The sequence below is a fragment of the Quercus lobata genome, chromosome 1 (genome assembly GCF_001633185.2).
Source record: "Quercus lobata isolate SW786 chromosome 1, ValleyOak3.0 Primary Assembly, whole genome shotgun sequence".
Classification (NCBI taxonomy): Eukaryota; Viridiplantae; Streptophyta; class Magnoliopsida; order Fagales; family Fagaceae; genus Quercus; species Quercus lobata.
This window is the reverse complement of record NC_044904.1, coordinates 44,031,479-44,051,515: the sequence shown is the minus strand read 5'-3', so window position 1 is coordinate 44,051,515 and position 20,037 is coordinate 44,031,479. Positions and strand designations below refer to the sequence as shown.

Genomic DNA, 20,037 nt, shown 5'->3' with positions numbered 1-20,037 from the left:
GGTTCCTATGCTTGGAAGAGTATTCTTAGAGGAAGGGATATTATTCAAAGAGGAGCAAGATAGAGCGTTGGAAGTGGAGAGAATATTAACATCTGGCAACACAGGTGGTTTCCAAGAAAACATCCACCATAATTTCCCATCTACCCCATAGACGACTTTGTAAACTCCACGATGGACTGTTTAATTGACCAAACCATGAGGCAATGGAGGGCAAACTTGGTGGATGGTTTATTTGTGGTTGAAGATGCAGAAATAATAAAGGCAATACTGTTGAGTTGAGTAGGAATGGAGGATGTGCTGTTCTGGCCTTACACTAGCAATGGAGTGTATAGCTGCAAATTAGGTTACCGTTTCCTCAAAGAAGAAGCTAAAATGGAGGTCACAAACCAGGTTCCATCACTTAGAGATAAACATGTTTGGAAAGCCATTTGGTCGATGCAAGTGCCACAAAAGGTAAAGACTTTTATATGGAGGGCCTGTTGCAATGCCATGCCAATGAAACAAGCTTTGGTGAGAAGAACCATTATTGCCAACTCAATTTATGACCGCTGTAGAGCTGAAGCCAAAGACCCACTCCATGCTTTGTGATCATGCACTGAGCTTGATATTGTCTGGGCAGACCAATCATTATGGAATTTTAGAAATTCATTTGGTTTCACAAACTTTAAAGACTTGGTCTCGTGGATAACATTGGAGGGTAAGTAGCTGGATCTTTTTACAATCACGGCATGGTCAGTTTGGAATCAACGGAACCAAGTCCATTTACAAGTTCTTGCTACTACTCTTCACTAAGTTATTGTTGCATTGAAAACCAGCTTGAATGGCTTCCACATAAAGAGATAAGAAACGGAGACACAGGTTCGACGGGGTTGTTAGTATCTCACAATCGCTGGCTGCCTCCTCCAATGAATATGGTAAAAATTAACTTTGATGGTGCTGTTTTCACAAAAGAAAAGAAAGATGGTGTAAGCGAGGTGGTCAGAGATGCAAAGGGCTTGGTTTTAGCTTCATGTGCAAAGGAAATGCACCAACCTTTCAAGGCAGCAGTGATCGAGTCATTGGCAGCAGCTACACCTTTGTCCTTTGCAACAAATCTTGGCTTTCGATGTGTTGTTTTGGAGGGAGATTCGATGGATGTGATACAAGCCTTGAGGGAGAATGCAGAATCCTTAACACCAAGAGGTTTGCTACTTGAGGATGTGAGAATGTTATCCCAAAATTTTGAACAATTGCTTTACTCTCATACAAAAAGAGAAGGCAATTCTGTAGCTCATAATCTGGTTAAATATGCTTTATGTTTCCTAGATTTTTTAGCGCTGATGGAGGATGTTCTACCACAAATACAATCTGTTTTACAAGCTGATTTAGCTTGCTTTCATTAATAAAGTTTATATTTTCCCCCTAAAAAAAAAACGCAATACACATTTTTTTTCTTTTGAGCAACATTAATTGGCCCCTTATTTTAGTGTGTATCTTTTATTGTCCTCATAATTTGATTTGTTCCATCGCTTAAAATCATAACAGGACTTTTTTTTTTTTTTTTTTTTTAATTTTCACTTTCTTTGGTTTTGTCATCTGATAAACATTCCAAAGTTAGCGCAACTATTTGGAACAATTGTTAGTAATAATTACTCCCTCCGTCCCACTTTGTTTGTCCTCTATTCCATTTTGGGATGTCCCAAAATATTGTCATGTTTCTAAAAATAAAAGTCATTAATTTACCAATGTTCCTATTATACCCCTATTTTATTAATAATTCAAATTTTTGATAAATTTATTTAAGGGTAGTTTTGGAAACTTATACATTTTTAAAAGGTAGACAAGATAATAAATGATGTTCCCTTAAAAAGTTTGACTTTTCAAACAGAACAAACAAAGTGGGACGGAGGGAGTACTTAATATCTGATAAAGGAAAAAATCCTGATAAAGGATGTGTCAGTGTGTGTGTTTCGAATGTGTCTAGTCATGTCTACTAGACAGCTACTTACATTTCCATTTAGGCCCTGCTTGACAATGATGCTTTAAAAAGCATGGAGAGCAAAACCAGGAGCCTTCTTCAAGGTAGAGACTAGTGATCATGACCATTTTGTGAGCTACACCAGAAGTCAGATGGAAAGTGAGATGTTTGTTCAATTGGGTCACAGATTGAGAAAGTGAACAAGGTAATTAAAAGCCTTTTGATGATGCTAAAAACCGTCACTAGATCTATCACCCAAACCCGTAGCCTTCAGTAAAAGGTGAAGATTAGTGAACTTGCAAAAATGGAAATACTTTCAAAGAGCACCAGTGTGGTGTCGGCCTAAGATCCCTCGAATGTTAAGTCAAAAACTCGCAATGAACTTTTAAGAAGGAGTTTCTGAATAGTATTTTTTGCGTACCTTGAAATTGGGGTGCCTTGTTGTTTACATAAAGGTCTGTGGATGATCATCTTAGCTGAATTGTAGGGACATGAGGTTATCCTTCAACTGAATTGTAGGAGTTGGGAACTATCCCTTTGCTGATTTGTAGGAGATGAAAGTTATCCCTTTGTCGGCGGTTGTGTAAATGTAGGAGAGTCTTAGGTGATGCAAGCATTGTAATGTAAGCTTAGTATGCTCATCTTTACCCATTTGTCGATAAGGGTAATGGATGGATGTCAAGGTCAGGCTCACAAGTGCTTACCCGTTTGCTTCTGTGCGTGAAGAGCGCTTGGTTAGAGTAGTCGTGATAATTTGCATTTGTTACATTGAGTCTTCCATTTTTGATAAGTAGGTAATTGCAGAAGACTAGCCTATCTCGGAAGACTAGATACAGAGTTAGTTAAAAAGTATCCCATCAGTTGCCTGCCATTCCGTGGTCATCCCTTTTTTTGGGATAGCCACGAAATTGTTCATTTTTGTTCTTCATCATCATTCTTTTCTTTTTCTTTTTTCTCTTTTTTTTTTTTGGACACATGGCAGCCTCGAGTTGGCCAACCATTGCCTCGTTTGGTGTTCCTAAGAATTTTGCCTATAAGTAAGCGAATTTCCCATTTAAACCTCACTTATTTTTAAAATTTTCGCTTAAGCCATCTTCAGAGCTTTCTTGGTTGTCCGCTTTCCTGCTCGTTAGACTCTAGTCGTCTGGTTGTTTGATTGTCCAAACCTTCTCTTGTTTGATCAAAACTTGTCTAGATTTTTCTCATTCAAGCTTTATTCGTCCGTCTTCCTTACTCGTTTAAACGATACTCATCCAGATTCTGCTTATTCAAGCTCCAGTCATCCAAAGCACTTCTTAGCCGAATTTCATCGAACTTTGCTAGTAAGCCACCTCAACTTTTCTTTATTGCATTCACTAAATAGTACCCATAAAATCAAACGAGTACGTGGACCTAGTTTTATTTCATCATTATAGGTGTAAGAATGGGTGAGTTCGGGTCCACCCGTAGCCCCCCGTCATCCAAACATAGAAAACTAGATGACAAACGATTGCCTCCAAGTGTGAGCATAGATTCACTTGACGATGTTCTTTCTTTAGAGTTGTCATAGACAAGCCCATCTAGAGATGAGCCAAGGGAAGACTCTTTTGATGCTGAGCTAGGGGAGGGCTCATTGGCTGGTGTTGAGTCATTCGAGCCAAGTTCTGAGGTTGGGTCGTTAGGTACCATTTCAATAGGTGGAGATGGTGATTCCTCTCCATATGAGGGCCCTGATCGCCCCTTTATCTTGCTTGATAAATGGGAGGTGAACAAGTATTGTTCCTCCCTTTCTAAAAAGAGGTTACTTAAGACTGTCCACCCGTAGGTGACTTTGGTTATGTATCCACCCTTAGGCGACTTTGCCCATTCTCCTTCCCTCTTGAGGTGACTTTACATTTAAACCGTTCACCTGTAGGCGACTTTGGTCATTTGTCCTCCCTTAGGTGACTTTATGTTTAGACCGTCCATCCGTAGGTGACCTTGGTCGTCTGTCCACCCTTAGGACTTTGTTTGTTGTTCTTCTCTCTTAGGGTGACTTTACGTTTAGACCATCCACCCATAGGTGACTTTGGTCGTTTCTCCACCCATAGGTGACTTTATGTTTAGACCGTCCACCCATAGGCAACTTTGGTCGTTTGTCCACCTTTAGGCGACTTTGTTTATTTTCCTTCCCTCTTGGGGAAACTTTACGTTTAAATCGTCCACCCATAGGCAACTTTTGTCATTTTTCCTTCCCTTTTGGGGTGACTTTATGTTAGACCATCCACTGGTAGATGACTTTGATCATCTATCCTTCCTTCTTGGGGTGACTTTGTGTTGGACCGTCTACCCGTAGGTGACTTTGGTCATGCGTCCACCCTTGGGCAACTTTGCGTTGGACTGTCCACCCGTAGACAACTTTGGTTATACATCCACCCTTGGGCGACTTTGCATTAAACCATCCACCTGTAGGTGACTTTGGTCATGCATTCACCCTTGGGTGACTTTGTGTTGGACTATCCACCCGTAGGCGACTTTGGTCATGCATCCACCCTTAAAGGACTTTGCTTTAGACCGTCCACCCGTAGGCAACTTTGGTCATGCGTCCACCCTTGGGGGACTTTGTGTTGGACTATCACTTGTAGGCGACTTTGGTCATGTATCCACCTTTGAGCAACTTTGTGTTAGACCATCCACCCGTAGGCAACTTTGGTCATGTGTCCACCCTTAGGCGACTTTGGTGGTTTACTTCCTTCTACCAAATGCATCACAAGTGGAGAAAATGCTTATATTCAAATGATAAGCTCATAGGAAAATAATTTAAGTCTCAAATAAGCAAATAACATCAAACCATAAGTTGCATCAAAACATGACACTTATAAGCAATGTATGGAAAAGAAATGCAACCAAAGTAAATGTACACATAGTTGTAGGAAGCGAACTATTGGTAGTACTCCCTCAAGTGCTCGTTGTTCCAAGGGTGAGGTAGCTTTTGCCTGTCAAGTGTCTCTTCGTGGTAAGTACCTCTCTTGAAGCAGTCGACGACCTTGTACTGTCCTTCCCACTTTGGGGCTAGCTTTCCTTGTGCCGAGTCCCTGGTGTCGAGTGTTACCCTTCTCAAAACTAACTCACCTATGTTGAAGTGTCTTGCCTTCACCCGTCTATTGTAATGCCCAGCCATGAGGTTTTGATACTGAGCTAGCCTTTGTTCAGCACCCATTCTTTCTTTGTCTAGTAAGTCAATGCAACTCTTTGTCATTGTTTTCTTCATTATAGTGATCCACTCTAAAGCTTGTAAGTCCTACCTCTGCTGGTATTACCACTTTGGTTCCAAACACAAGTTTGAATGGAGTTTCACCTGTAGGGGTTCGTGTTGTCGTCCAATATGCCCATAAGACACTCAGAAGCTTATTTGGTCATATGCCCTTTCCTTAAGCCGAGTCTTGATTAGTTTGAGCAAGGATTGGTTCATTACTTCTACTTGTCCATTGGCTTATGGATATGTTGGTAAAGAGTAGTGGTTCTTAATTAGCTGTTGACGAAATTCTAGGAATGCTCGCTATCAAATTGCTTTCAATTGTTAGAAACTAGCACCTTCGATATCCCGAAGCTACAAACAATGCTCATCCATATGAAGTTCCTAATGTTTTTTTTTTTTTCAGTGATGGTAGCTAGAGGCTCAGTTTCAACCCACTTTGTGAAGTAGTCAATGCCAATTACAAGGAACTTGAGCTGTCAAACTGCTATTAGAAATGGACCATTATGTCTAGTCCCCATTGTGCAAAGGACCATGGAGACGTCATTGGGGTGAGTTGCTTTGGTGGTTGTTGAGGGATGCTACTAAGCGTTGGCATTTATCACACGCTCTAATATAGGACTGGGCATCCTTCTGCATTGTAGGCCAATAGTATCCTGTACAAATGAGCTTTTGAGTAAGAGAATAGGCCCCTGCGTGGTTACCACAAATTCCTTCATACACCTCTCTCAGCACGTAGTTTGCTTCACTTAGGGCTAAACATCTTAAATACGAAAGAGAGAAACCTTTCTTGTACAGTATGTCCCTTATCAAGACAAAATACGAAGCCTAAACCTTCAGCTTTCTTGTACTACCTTGGTCATCTGGAAGTCGTTCGTCTTTCAGGTAAGAGATGTAGGGAGTCATCCAATTGTCTCCTAGCAGAATCACTTGGACTTCTATCTGATCCATTGTTGGTGCGCATTGTATGAAAGAGAGTTCTCTTGGAATTTGTACGAACTTTGCTTCCAAGCTTTGGCCTATGTGTTGCTTCACAAGATGCATATATTTCTTTATGCATTCCTCTTTCTCCTCGTAGTCTCCATTAACTTGTTCGACGACTACTTGGGAGTCATAATGGATAACTATAGAAGATGCTCTTGTGGCTTTAGCTAAGTCAATGCCTACTAGGAGTGCCTCATATTCAACCTTATTGTTTGTTGTTTGCAATTGAAGCCTTACAGCACACTCTACCACCTCCCTTTCTGGTGATTGTAGTATAATGCCAACCACCAGCATGCTTGTTGGATGAGCCGTCAGTCTTGACAATCCATGCGGCTGCCCCCCATTCCTTGCCCTTTTCATTCTTGGTAGGTGAAAGTTCTGCTGCAAAATCGGCTAGAGCTTGAGCCTTAATGGCTGGCTTTGGTCAATACTGCACATTAAATTCACTCAATACAATGGCCCAAAGAACCATTCTTCCCACTGCATTGGGGCTATTCATGGCTTTCTTCAGTGGTTTGTTCGTCAGGACGATTATTGTATGGGCTTGGAAGTATGGACTCAACTTGCGAGTAGCCGTGACTAGAGCGAATGCCAACTTCTCAATAGGAAGGTATCTCTCTTCAGCTCCCCTTAAGGCTTTGCTGGTGTAGTATACGAGCATCTGTATCCTTTCTTCCTCTCTGATCAAGGATGAACTAATGGCTACAGGCGACACCACCAAGTAGAGGAAAAAGTCCTTATTTGGCTTTGATGGATTGAGTAAGGGTGGTGTTGACAGGTAGGCCTTCAGCTCTTCAAAAGCTTTTTGACAGTTGTTAGTCCGCTCAAATGTCTTCTCCAATGTCCGTGGTCACGATGGAAGTGGCAATACTTGTTCCTGGACTGATTGTTTGGGTATCCCTTCAGCTTTTCTGGCCACTTGAGTGCAGGGTCATCCCTGATTTGCATCAATACCTAATCCAAGGGAGTATTTACTGGGGTGAAGTTAATGATTCACCTAGATGGAGGCCTTGCCTTCCTGTCATCTCTCTTCCTATCCAGCTGAGAGGTTGTCTTCCTAGTGTTAGCTCGGGTGTCTTTTGTATTCTCTCTTCCTCTTACCCTTTCCATTTTTTTGAGCAATTAGTGCATCTTCCGCATTCATGTACTTTATAGCCTTAAAAAAGCATATTAGCGATGGTCTTTGGCTCATCTCTCAGCACAAAAAAGAAGAATTCTCCTTCTTTGAGCCTACTAGAAATGGCTGTCACTAGGACCATCTCATCCATCTCGTTTATCAGTAGGGCTTCCTTATTGAATTGGGCCACGTACAACCTTAGGCTCTCATCTTTTCGTTGCCTGATCTGCATCAGTGCATGTGTTGAGCGTTTATGCCTTTGTCCCCCAATGAAGTGGGTGACAAAGTTATTGCTCAACTCCTTGAAGATTGATATAGAGTTTGGCTTAATCTTGCTGAAAAAAACTCGTGCTGACCCCTTCAGGGTGGTAGGGAAGGCTCGACACATTATCTCGTCTAAGATGCCTTGGATGTGCATGAGAGTCTTAAAGGATTCAAGATGGTCAAGTGGATCTTTCATCCCATCATGAGTCTCCAAGGATGGCATCTGGAATTTAGGCAGTAATGGGCAAGATGTGACTTGTGCCGTGAAGGGAGAGTCGATGCGATGTACTAGGTTGTCAAGTGTTGTTGTTCCTCCCTTCATGTCATTCATCATAAGATCCATTCTATCCTTCATTGCCTTCATCTTAGTCTCCCATTGTGCGTTGCCTGTTTCGGGTTCGCGGAGCAATGCATCTTATCTTCTGGTTCGCCTACTAGGTACATTGCTCTCAGTCTTGTCTTCTTCACAATGATCATTCCTTAACTGGTGATGGTTGGTGCGCTCTTGGTGGTTGCTGGCTTCAAGTCGCTGCTTTCATAGTTGTTCAACCTCCAACGCTTGATTCTACTGCACAAGGGCTTTATTCTGCTGGGTAAGTCGTTCGATAGCAGTTGAGAGCATCTACAGTTGCCTTTCTATGGCAGTGGGGGGATTTCTAGTTTCTAGGTTGACTGATGCCATCGATTGAGTTTGGACCATACGACCTTTTGGCTCAAGGGTAAAGCAATGGCTAATCACTTGGTTCCCACAGATGGCGCTAACTGATGATGCTGAAAACCGTCAGTAGGTTTATCGCCCAAACCCACATTCTTTAGTAAAAAAATGAAGAGTAGTGAACTTGCAAAAATGGAAATACCTTCAAAGAGCACCAGTGTGATGCCGGTCTAAGACCCTCCAAAGATTAAGTCAAAAACTCACAATGAACTTTTAAGGAGTTTCTGAATAGTATTTTTGTGTACCTCGAAATTTGGGTGCCTTGGTGTTTATATAAGGGTCTGTGGATAACCACCTTAGCTAAATTGTAGGGACATGGGGTTATCCCTCAGCTAAATTGTAGGAGTTGGGAACTATTCCTTTGCTAATTTGTAGGAGATGGAAATTATCCCATTGTTGGTCGGTTGTATAAATGTAGGAAAGTCTTAGATGATGCAAGCATTGTAATGTAGGCTTAGTACGCCCATCTTTACCCATCCGTCAATGAGGGTGACGGATGGGTTAGAAGGTCAGGCTCTTAAGTGCTTACCCATTTGTTTATGTGCGTGACGAGCACTTGGTTGGAGTAGTCATGATAATTTGCATTTGTTACATTAAGTCTTTCATTTCTGATAAGTAGGTAATTTTGGAAGACTAGCCCATTTCGGAAGACTAACTCATTTTGGAAGACTAGCCCATCTCGGAATACTAGATATAAAGTTAGCTAAAAAGTTCCTCATCAACCTTCAACCATTCCTCCTTGCGTGGATTTTTTTTTCCTTTATTCCTTTGGTTTTTAGACTTGCAGTAATGTACTGCATAATAAATTGACCCTTCATTTGGGCCCAATATGATAAAAATGCAATACACAACCCAACTACACAAGTATGAATAAAATTAAATAATACTGTGTACAAACTACAAAGGTATTAGTACAACAGTATGAAAGTATCAATACATTAAACCTAGACAAGATGGTAGGCTTGGGGCTATTGAGCCCAATGCAATGATGCACAGTATGTATGGTTGGGTATAAATGTGTAAGATATGATTCATTGACGAGGGAAATTTCAGTTTTTTTAAACCAGAAATAATAAGGTGATAGTTCCAAGGCAATGGATTAGCAATATAAATTCCTTTCCTTTTTGTGAACCTTTTTTATTATTTTTTTGGGTGAATTTGCTCATGATATTCTGTGATTTTGAGGCTAACGAAACACATCTCATTTTTTGAGACTGTAACGCCTAAACAGTCTGATTCAAAATCCTACCCTCTTTGTTGAAATGGGCACATTGATAAACGGCTCCTCAAAAGCTGCTTTCTCACTGAGTTCTTCAAAAGCGTCAACCACATTTTGAAGTCTTGCAACAAATTCAATCAAAAGCGAAACAAATGTTGCTAGGGACAAGGCACTTGCACTTTCATATGTCTTGCATTCAGTTTCTTTACCAACGGCATCACCATTAAGTGAGAGACCCAATGGCCAAGATATTTTCTCCCTAGACATATCCTTTGAATAATCAAATTTTGATGGAGCCCATACTGGAAGTGACCTCAAATCGAGCACAGTTTCACTCAAAGACTTAAACCCCAATTGCATACTTTCATTATCTTTATCCAAAAGATTTTCTTGGTGTTCTAGTTCCTTAGGATGTTTTCCAATTTCCAAGCTCTCTGAATTGACTAGGAGATATGATCTTTGGTCTATCTTCTTTTGTAATTGCTCTGCAGCTTCATGAACTTCTTTAAGTAGGTCTTCGGGGCCTAGTTTTTCCATCTTTTCTACTTTGCTACCAAGCTCACGTAAAAATTTAGCACCTTCTGCTCCAACCCTTTGAAGCTCGTTACAAAAGACCCGTCTCCTTTCTGCTGGGGCCTGAATGTAGGCTCACAAGTTTAATAATTTGAATGACATTAGTTTTTTTTTATTTTATGAATGAATGACATTAGATATATTACAAATTTATTATATAACTTTTATAAAACTAATTAATGTGTTACTAATTCAAAAAAAAAAAAAAATCACATTCATTTATAATTATGCAGTGGAAATCTTTTAATAATAATAATAATAATAATTACCTGTATTTCTGACATAATACATCCATGCAGTGCCATGACTGTGAAAGCACAATGCCTTAATGCACCGCTTACTTTAACATAGTTTTTCCAAGGATAATCGAACATTTTATAACGACCGTGAGGTGGTTCCCAGACTGCGAAGCCTAACTGCACATATTAGAACACATCAAGACCATGCATAATAGTGAACACCTACTCTTTTTTTTTCTTTTTCTTTTTTCAATTAGCATTGTATGATATTAATATAGCAAATACCAGAGTATCCTCTTGGCCTTTGGATTCTACCACTGATTGGTAACCCTTGTACAATGGATCATCTGCAGCTTGGAATGTAAGAATTGTTGAAGGGACCCTTTCATATTCAACACATTTCAAGTACCCATTAACGCACCCTAGAAAACAAGCTTGGGATAATCAACAAAAAGATTTAAGCAATGTGGCTAGCTAATATATATATGAAAAAGCATTTACTTAACTTCTTGAATAATATTGTCACCTGGCATAACTAAAACAGATACTCACAGACCTTCTAATGAACTGGCTAAACTATTGAAATTTTTCACCACCAAATTGTGCAAATCCTCTCCAGACCAAATGGGGTAAATACAAATATTTACAGCTAGACAGACCCCTGCCCCCACTGCAATAAGCACTAGTCGAGTCAGGACTGCCTCTGTATATTCCCTTGTTCTATTCCCAGCAACCATAAGGATACAATAGGTCAGTATGAATACTCGAAATCCATATTCATAGGGCTTCATTGTCGGATACAGCTTCAAATAAGAGGTACAAGATCCTAACCACCATAGAGCATGAAATAAATTTTTTGTTAAACTTTTAAGTGATTCATGGTAATATTTGTTAAAATTCATACCTGTTATAAAAGTGCTTATGACAATTACAACTTGCTCCCATTGGCCAGCCAATAAAGATAGCTCAGCAAAGCAGTAAGCAAGAATTCCAGCACACAATGTTCCCAACCCACGATTAAATCCCTTGATAAAAGTTGCTCCTAGGTGAAATAATAGTGAGTAGTTAGCTTTAGATTTTAAGAAAAACATAAATCACCATTGAAGCAAATTTTTATAATTTAATATTTTGATCATGAACAAACTCCTAACAAATATACAATTCAAATATAATACACTAAACGATAATTATCATACCTATGCTGAATTCAAACATCACAATGACAGTGAGGATTGCCCAGATTGAGTACTGACCAATGTCGTGATATGTTTCTCTCCAGAATATGAGCAAGGTCACAATTGACAATGCCAGTCCCATTTTGATTCCAAATATGATTTTTCGGGGATCAGAGCGACCCATTTCCCATGCTTTCCCAGAAAAATCTTGTAAGCTAATCCAACAATTCTTTATTTTTTCTCTTACCGAAGTGAGACATACACATCTGCTCCCCTCATCATCATCTCCTAAGCTTCTAAATGCAAGTAGCTCTTCTTTATTATTGCCTACAAAAGTATGCCTGGGTGACTCCATTTTGTCACTTTGGTTCACGTACTTGGGAAAATTAAATGCACAAAGTACCAATAGCTCATGAGGGATGAGATTATAAAGAGAGTTTAGCAAAAATGGGCATTACTAGTAAAAGCCAAAATTAGCATAGGAAGTATTCAATTTCATACAAAAAGCACAAAATAGTACCACAAAAAATAAATTATTCTTATTTATTGCTGAGTTACCAAATTAGCAAAAACATGATTTTTAATGAGAGCACAAAACCTTTTTTTTTTTTAAAAAAAAAAAACAAGGGGGAACAAAACAATCCAAAAAAGAAAAAAAATGGAAATGACAAAAATATTTGTGCTTTTAATGCTTTGATACCCACACATGATCAAAGTAAGAACATGATTATTAATAATTAAATAATTAAATTCACTATTTTCAAGATGAATTGAAATGTCGTATCATGTCACAATTAATCATTTCGAGTAAAATATATTTACAACAATGCTTCCAACCTAAAATCCATTGGTTATGACTTGCTATAACTTGAGGAAAGATCTAATCACATTTATGTTATATCCTAAAAGAACAAATAAAATTATAATTAAGGTTCATTGTAATCGATTATATATTCCAGATCAACCTAATAAACATCTAATGTAGCAATAGCACTCAACACACACTTGTGCAACATCTTTCACAATCCAAATTCAGGTATCACATGACCTCTTAATACATATGAGTGTCATTTCTACCAAACGACTATTGTTTCTAATCTATATTACTTGGCCGTAATGTAGTGTGGTTGAAGGCACAATGTTTAAAAGTACATAATAATACCATTTTTTTCTCACTTTTATATATAAGATATATATATATATATATATATATATTAAAGTCAAAGTACAATTAGAATCCAAAGTTTCTAATTGTTTTCTAATTTTGAGCCACTAGTATAATTCAATTTTCTTAATTTTAGTTCTAATTAACCCATTCATAATACTCAGCGCAAAAACTAAGATAATCACCTCATGTACCTAGATAAAATCACTTTATCATCACTATTTTTGAATGTTTTTGTGCGTAAGCATGCGTTACAACCTAATTAGCATTACACCCAAGACATCCCGCTACCTCCAAACTCAACTACTTTAGGTGATTAGTGAACTTTCTATTTCTTTGGTGATACAAGGAAAAAGTTCTATTAAACTAATTGTAATGGTTATAATTTATAGCATACAACAGACCAATCAATCATTATATATATATATATATATATATATATAACTAGAGACTCATGAGGGAAAGTATGAGATTCTGCCAAGTGACACATTATATGACATCCTTTTCATTAGACTTTCACCTCATCTAAATTTAGCATTTATGTTAAACTATTAAGCAATGGCAAATGCATTTATTTCAATGTATTAATAAACTTTAAAGGATATGTATACATTTATAATTTTACATGGTTTGGATAGATATGGATGGATCTAAAAAGTCATGGGAAATGTAGAAGTTAAGAAAACTTTTCAATTTTCTATATAAAACTAACTTCAATGCAAAATTGCAAGAGTTGGATTCAATGAATTGAGTAATATTATTACTTGTCTCCACATTTGTCCAATATAAATCTCCATTCCCTTTGGGCTTAAAAATTAAACTTCCACCACCGTGCACCCTTGGTGCAGTGGTCACTCCACATGTATAAGTGCTTGTGGGGTGTGGAGGGTAAAGGCCGGGATTCAAGCCTCTAGGAGCGAGTTTCACACACATATACATACTTGGATTTGTAGTTTTTTTTTGTTGCTTTTAGTTCAATTTGAATTTAGAGGTTAAATTGTGATATTATTGCATCACTATGGCATTATTTTTTCTGTTGTTGTATCATGAAATTCTAGCAGTTTTTATAGCTAAACTAATAATAATAATAATAATAATAATAATAATAATAATAATAGGTGAAACTGAGAGAAATTAAAATTAAAATTCCAAATCAGAGTTTCAATTTTGCGCCATGTGTTCTAAATTATTTATTATTAAAGAGTTTTATTTCTTAATTTTAGAATCAAATGTGAAACCACATTATAAATATTTATCCAAGTGAGCTATTAAATATAAAAACCAAAGAGTCTAAAATTAATGAATTGAAAAGAAGAAAAAAAAGTGCTTCACAATAATAATAAAAAATGGACAATTTACATTTTATACCTAATAACATCCTTACACATTTTTTTAAAGAGTTAATAAAATATAAAAATAACTGTCAATAGTATTTAAATTATATATATAGGAATTATATTATGCATTTTACTATATATCTTTAAGTGTATCTATGCATATGCATGAGATTACAAGCTGGTTGATCTATAAAGCATAAGTCATACAACAAAGACACCTAAGAACTAACACGTTTGTAAATGACAATGTGAACTGTGACCTAGCTACGTTTCTAGGTTGCATGAATTAGAGGAATTTTTTCCCTCAATGTATTTAGTTTGAATTTAGTTTTAGTAGAAAATTTCATAGATTAATTGTGATAAACAATAAATGTATTCATGAAATCAATGGGTCATAAATAATTTCTTACAAAATTTATCAAAATTTTTTCAAATCCATTATGGCATGAGTAAAGTTACATCACAATATTTTTCATAATTATTGATTTCACAAGTTGTGATTAATTCTCGCATGACTATATGAGTTTATCACTAACACTACTTTATTGTCTACCATTAACAATTTGTTACCTCAACAATTCTAAAAAAAAAAAAAATGTAAGAAAAGTTGTGACTCTAAACTTATTGTTATGATATTATAATTTATACATCCTCCTCTCACTACTTAGTTAAGTTTCATGTTACTTAAGAGAGTGTGTTGTGTATAGTATAACTTGTCTCGTCCTCTCTTAAAAGTTATCATGGCTTTTGAGTGAAATTGTGGTGTATTTTTGTGTTAGAACTCATTTCCCTCTCCTTTGTGTGTGTATGTGTTTGTTTCTAAAAAGAAAATAATCAAGTCCCATATTTTACTTAAGTGATTCTGAAGATGTTACAAATTTCATTACATAAACCTTACAAACTAATGTATTATCAAATACAAATACAAATATTAAAAAAAAAAAAAAACTAATTTCATATATTTATTTATTATGTGGTTGAAATAATACCAATCACATTAATATCGGTACCGAATCCTTTAACATAAAATTAATGATAATTTAAAATTTTCCTGATCTTTTCAAAAGGAGGCATGATAGCCTTACATGGCTTAATGTTGAAGAAACTTATTCTTACGGTACCATTTGTTATGCTTCGTTTTTAGTCTTCTATTAGAAGATATCAAGGACATTATGGAATTACATGACTCTTAATGGTGAAGAAATTTCTCTTACGGTACAATTTGTTATACTTAGCTTTAGAAGTCATCAAGGACATGATAGCCTCATATGGCTCTAAATGGTGACGAAATTTCTTCATAACGTACTACCACCATGGCACGGCACACTCAACTCCTGTACATGGCCATAAAAATAGTGTGTCCGTGTGCTTAGATGAGTTTAAAATTCCAACTTATTTTTCATAAAATAACTAGTAAACGAATTAATTAAAATTATATATATATATATATATATATATATATAAAGGACAATATTTTACTAATAATATTATAACTTAATAACTATTGAGTCACTTAAAATTTTAATAAAGTTTCAACTAAGATAAATTAATTATCTTAATATAGGTTCTAGTAAGTTCAACTGGTAAAATCTCTTATCGTCAAATAAAAGATCTAGGGCTCGATTTTCGTCTACTCCAAAAAACCAATTGGTGCGTTTTTTCTTTTTTTCCTTTTTTTTTTATTTTTTTATTTTTTTTTATTTTTTATGAAACCAATTAGTGTCTTGGTATGATGATAAAGAAACTACCCTTAGGACTCTATAAAGTCATTTAATAGCAGATAAACAGGTTATGGTAAATTATTGTAGTTAGGGGTGTGTATGGGTCAGGTTGAGGAGTTTTGTTCAACCTAACCCATCATTTTGGGTTAAAAAATCCAACCCAACCCAACCCATCACAGGGGTTTAACCTAATCCAGCCAACCCACATGGATAGGGTTGGACAATTTGTTTTAATTATTATTATTATTATTATTAAATTGAGCATTAGAACAATATCACCACAAATAAGAGCAAATTTATAACCAAATAATCATGAGCACAACACCAAACAAACACAAACTATATGAGAAAAACTTAGGGTTTGGGTTTTGTTTAGGAAGAGGGGCAAAAAGGTAAATAATAAAATTATATAATATATTGTTTTAATATATTTTTTTAAATTTAAAAATATATTAAATATAGGTGGGTCGGGTTGGGTTAGGCAGATTTGTAAATCTCATGACTTGAACCCAACCCGACCTACTGTAAAAAAATAAAATAAAATAAAATAAAATTTCATGACCCAACCCAACCCAGTAACCCTTAAAATCTTACCTAACCCGGTGGGTTGGGTTGGGTTAGATTAGTTTTGGCGGGTTCGCGGATTCGCTGCACACCCCTAATTGTAGTCCTAGAAGAACTTATAATAAGCCATTTGATCCAAGTATGGTATATAATATATAAGTTTTACTATATTAAAACATAAATTATGATATATAATTAAAAGAAATATTAATTTTTATTTTAAATTATTTGAAAATTTTAGTACTAAATTTTAGTTGAAGTATTATTTTTATTTAAATTAGAACTATTAATAACTAATAAGTCATGTAATATTTTGGTAATATAGTTTAATATAAAGTAAACTATCTTAATAATTAATGAGAGTGTGAATATTTTTAACAAATATCAAGATAGTTATGTAGGATAAACATGATTTTTATTATCCAATTTTTATTATATAGTACATGATTTATATATATATTTTTAAAAAGTATAACTATATTTGCATTCTATTTTTTTTTTTCAAGTAAAACAAACTGATAAGGATATTTCAACTAGGAAAATTTTCTAACTCCTTTTAGCTGTCAGGTTGGCAATGCCCTTCGGGTTTCTTAGACCCTTTAGGCTTGAATCAACCTTTTGGCCAAATATACCCTTCGGGATCAATATACCTGTTAGGATAAATATACCCTTCAAGATCAATATATCCTTCGGGACAAAGGTGCCCTTTAGGATAAAATGTCTCCTTCGAGTCTGATGGCCACGTGACATTGTCTATACCCTTTATCTACATTCATCATCAGGTATGAATCTACCTGTCAAGTTAATCAATACCAATGGTGGAATATACTTAGTCCCACTCAATTTTTGTACTATCCACTCATGATTCCCTATATGAAAAGAACTTGCACACCACGTCCAAGGATCCCTCTAAATATTCATATCCTTTCAATATGGGAAATAAACCCCTAAAATCTTGGAACATTAACTCCACATCTTCCCTACAAGGAAAGGTCTTACGTCCATGGGATCTTGGTCAGCTCTACACCACTATATAAGCACCAAGTCTCTTCTTCTCCAAGGTATGTGAAATTTCCTAACTCTTACACTTTCAAGTTATTGGAGATTCTTCTATCACTGGCTTAACTTTTGGAGGGTCTTTGGTTGGCACCCCACCGGTGCTCTCTATAAGTTCTTCATTCTTTTTGTTCTTCAAGTACTTCAATTGCAGCCCGTGTGGATGATCAACTTAGTGATGATTTTGTGTATCATTAGTTGGCACCGTTTGTGGGAACTAAGTGATTGACCATATCACTGCTTCTAAGACAAATATTTGCATGGTCCAGACGCGATCAATGACTACCACCAACCTAAAGATCGGAAACCCCTCCAATGCCTTGGAGAGGCAAGTGTAAACCCTCTCCGCGGTCGTCAAGTGGCTTACCCAGTGAAATTAGGATCTCGAACAATGGATGAACCTGATGAATGAACGTCACGCCCAAACCAAAGATCAGCATAACGATGAGCACGACAACAATCATCTCCTGACGAGTGACCAATGTGAAAGAGAAGATCAGAAAGAAAGCAATGTCACCAACAGGCACAACCAACGGGAGGATACTGACTATCAGTCAAAGCTGGAGAGCAGCATAATGCCCACGACATAAGATATGTAGATTATGAAAGACAAGATGCACATTGATGAAGCCAAAAATAGTCATTAGTTGATAAACTTGTTAGAGCTTATGACGAGGTCGTGCTCCCTACAAAGATGAGAGAGAAAGACACCGAAGTGGTGTTAGCCAACGGTTCTCCAATGTTAAAGTCAATAGAGTTCTCAATATCTCTTAGAGAATAAGAATGTAATATGTTTGAAATTGTGTACCTTTCTTCAGGTGCTTGGGGGCTTATTTATAGCCTTAGTACAGCTGTTGGGATCATCATTATGAGTGTAATTGTTGGTGGCATCTTAATGGCTCTCTTGGCTATTTTGAGTAATGTCTGCTTAAGCTTAAATGGAGGTTTGATTGGTTCATGATTGGCCTTTCTCATCGTTGGAGCCCATCAATTACAAAACCATTAATGGCTACACAATTAATGCTAAATGGCCATCTTCTTATATGACGGTCCGTGGATGGGATGCTCATCATCTGTTATAACGATCTTGTAAATGTAATACTCGTCCGTTGCTTGGACGATTTCATAATTTTAGTATATGTCAGTTGCTCCCTTATTCATTTGTTGGTCTTTTGGATGGCTGTGGGAATATTAACAATTTATATCTCGTATGACGAGGATTTCCCTCTTTTAATGTCATTCACATCGCATTAAATGCGCTTTATATTACACGTTTGGTCGTGGCCATGTGTCGTTTTTCGATTGGTTGGACATGCGGGAGCTAAGTCTTGGTTTTCTTGCGTTGATTTCACGTTTTTTCTTAAAAAATCGTCAGTCTCCCTTTTTCATTTTATCTTCTTCAAGTTTTTGAGCTTACTTTCTCTGCGTCTCTCTATGAGTTCTCTCTTTCCTCCCTTGATTCATGATTGATTATACTACCATTAGGTTAGAATCCCCCTTGTGTCCTTTTTCTTTGCTAGGTTAGGGGTTTTTCTTAAGTACTCGAGTGGTTGGCATCCCCAAGTGGGTTTCTTCGTGGTTCGAGACTTTGCCTTTAGGCCGATCTTGCTTGAACTTTACCCTTTAATTCGATACCATTTAGCGAGTAAGATGGTCAAGGAAAGGGTTGTAAGTTCCAAGGTGAGGTTGGGCGAGCTAGGTACGGGGTTGTCGTCTAGTGATGACCTTGTGGGTATGGAGGTAGACATGGTGATGTCTAAACCATCTACATCTTCTTTGTCCAAACCATTTCAAGCTCTGATCATGGAGTGACACCTGAAAATTTTTAGGAAATGTTTCCAATTACCTGCTAAGACGAAGATACGTCTCCCTCATCTAGGCAAAAAGGCTTGTGCCTTTGCTCATGACCATGTTTGTTTCTACGAAGCCGATTTTCTTTGTGGTGTTCATTTTCCAATCCACCCCTTTATTCAAGAGTTGCTTGATCACTTCAAGAATGCCACTGGTTAGCTTATCCCAAATGTGTGGTAGATGGTCGTGAGTGTTATGTCGATCTAATGTCTGTCCATGAGGATAGTATAGTCAGTCTGAATAAGTTCTTGTATCTTTATTATTTAAAGCCTTCGACCCACTAAGGGTATTTTGAACTTCATCCTTGAGATAGGAATTCTAGGGTCGTCCATGTTCTCCCTTCTTCTTTTCGTGACTGGAAGTCTAGGTACTTCTTTGTTTATGGAAAGGAATAGGAAACTGCTTCTGATGAAGTTTAGAGTGAGGTGCCCCCATTGCCATGTACATGAGAGGTTCCCACACTTGGTGCATTTTCCCTTCTTTTGATTCCGTTTGTCGTTTGAGTATTAGCTCATCCTAACCCTCTTCTTTTTGCAGTGAAAGCTCGTCAAAGATTGAAGAGACGATATCAGGAATGGGTTTAAGCTACTTTGGACTTCTCTCTTGGTATCGAGGATTATGATGAGCTTATGAATCCTCAATCTTTATACGACCATTGTTTGGGAACCTTCAGCCAATGTCCATAGGTTGCTTCTTAGGGCAGAGTGGAGTAAGTTTTCGGCTTTATAACCTCACTTCGTCATTTCCATATGAATGAGCTATTCTGTTTTGTAGACGTGGCCACTCACCTCAGCTAGGATAGGTATGCTCGTGCCAAGGAGAAGAAGAATCAGCATTTGTCAAAGATTTCTTCACCTCCCTTGAAGAAGCAGAAGTTCGGGGGTAG

At 37.1% G+C, this 20,037-nt stretch overlaps 1 protein-coding gene across 1 annotated transcript; it reads right to left on the bottom strand.

Annotated features, from left to right (window-relative positions):
- Window positions 1-9,108: 9,108 nt before the first annotated feature.
- On the bottom strand, window positions 9,109-11,937 carry LOC115990719 (aluminum-activated malate transporter 9-like). Its single transcript, XM_031114519.1, has 6 exons — window positions 11,479-11,937; window positions 11,187-11,324; window positions 10,839-11,108; window positions 10,568-10,704; window positions 10,313-10,459; window positions 9,109-10,106 (listed from the first exon to the last, which is right to left on the bottom strand). Exons 1-6 carry the CDS (start codon window positions 11,810-11,812, stop codon window positions 9,489-9,491), a joined length of 1,644 nt encoding a protein of 547 aa, XP_030970379.1. The 5' UTR covers window positions 11,813-11,937; the 3' UTR covers window positions 9,109-9,488.
- Window positions 11,938-20,037: the final 8,100 nt, after the last annotated feature.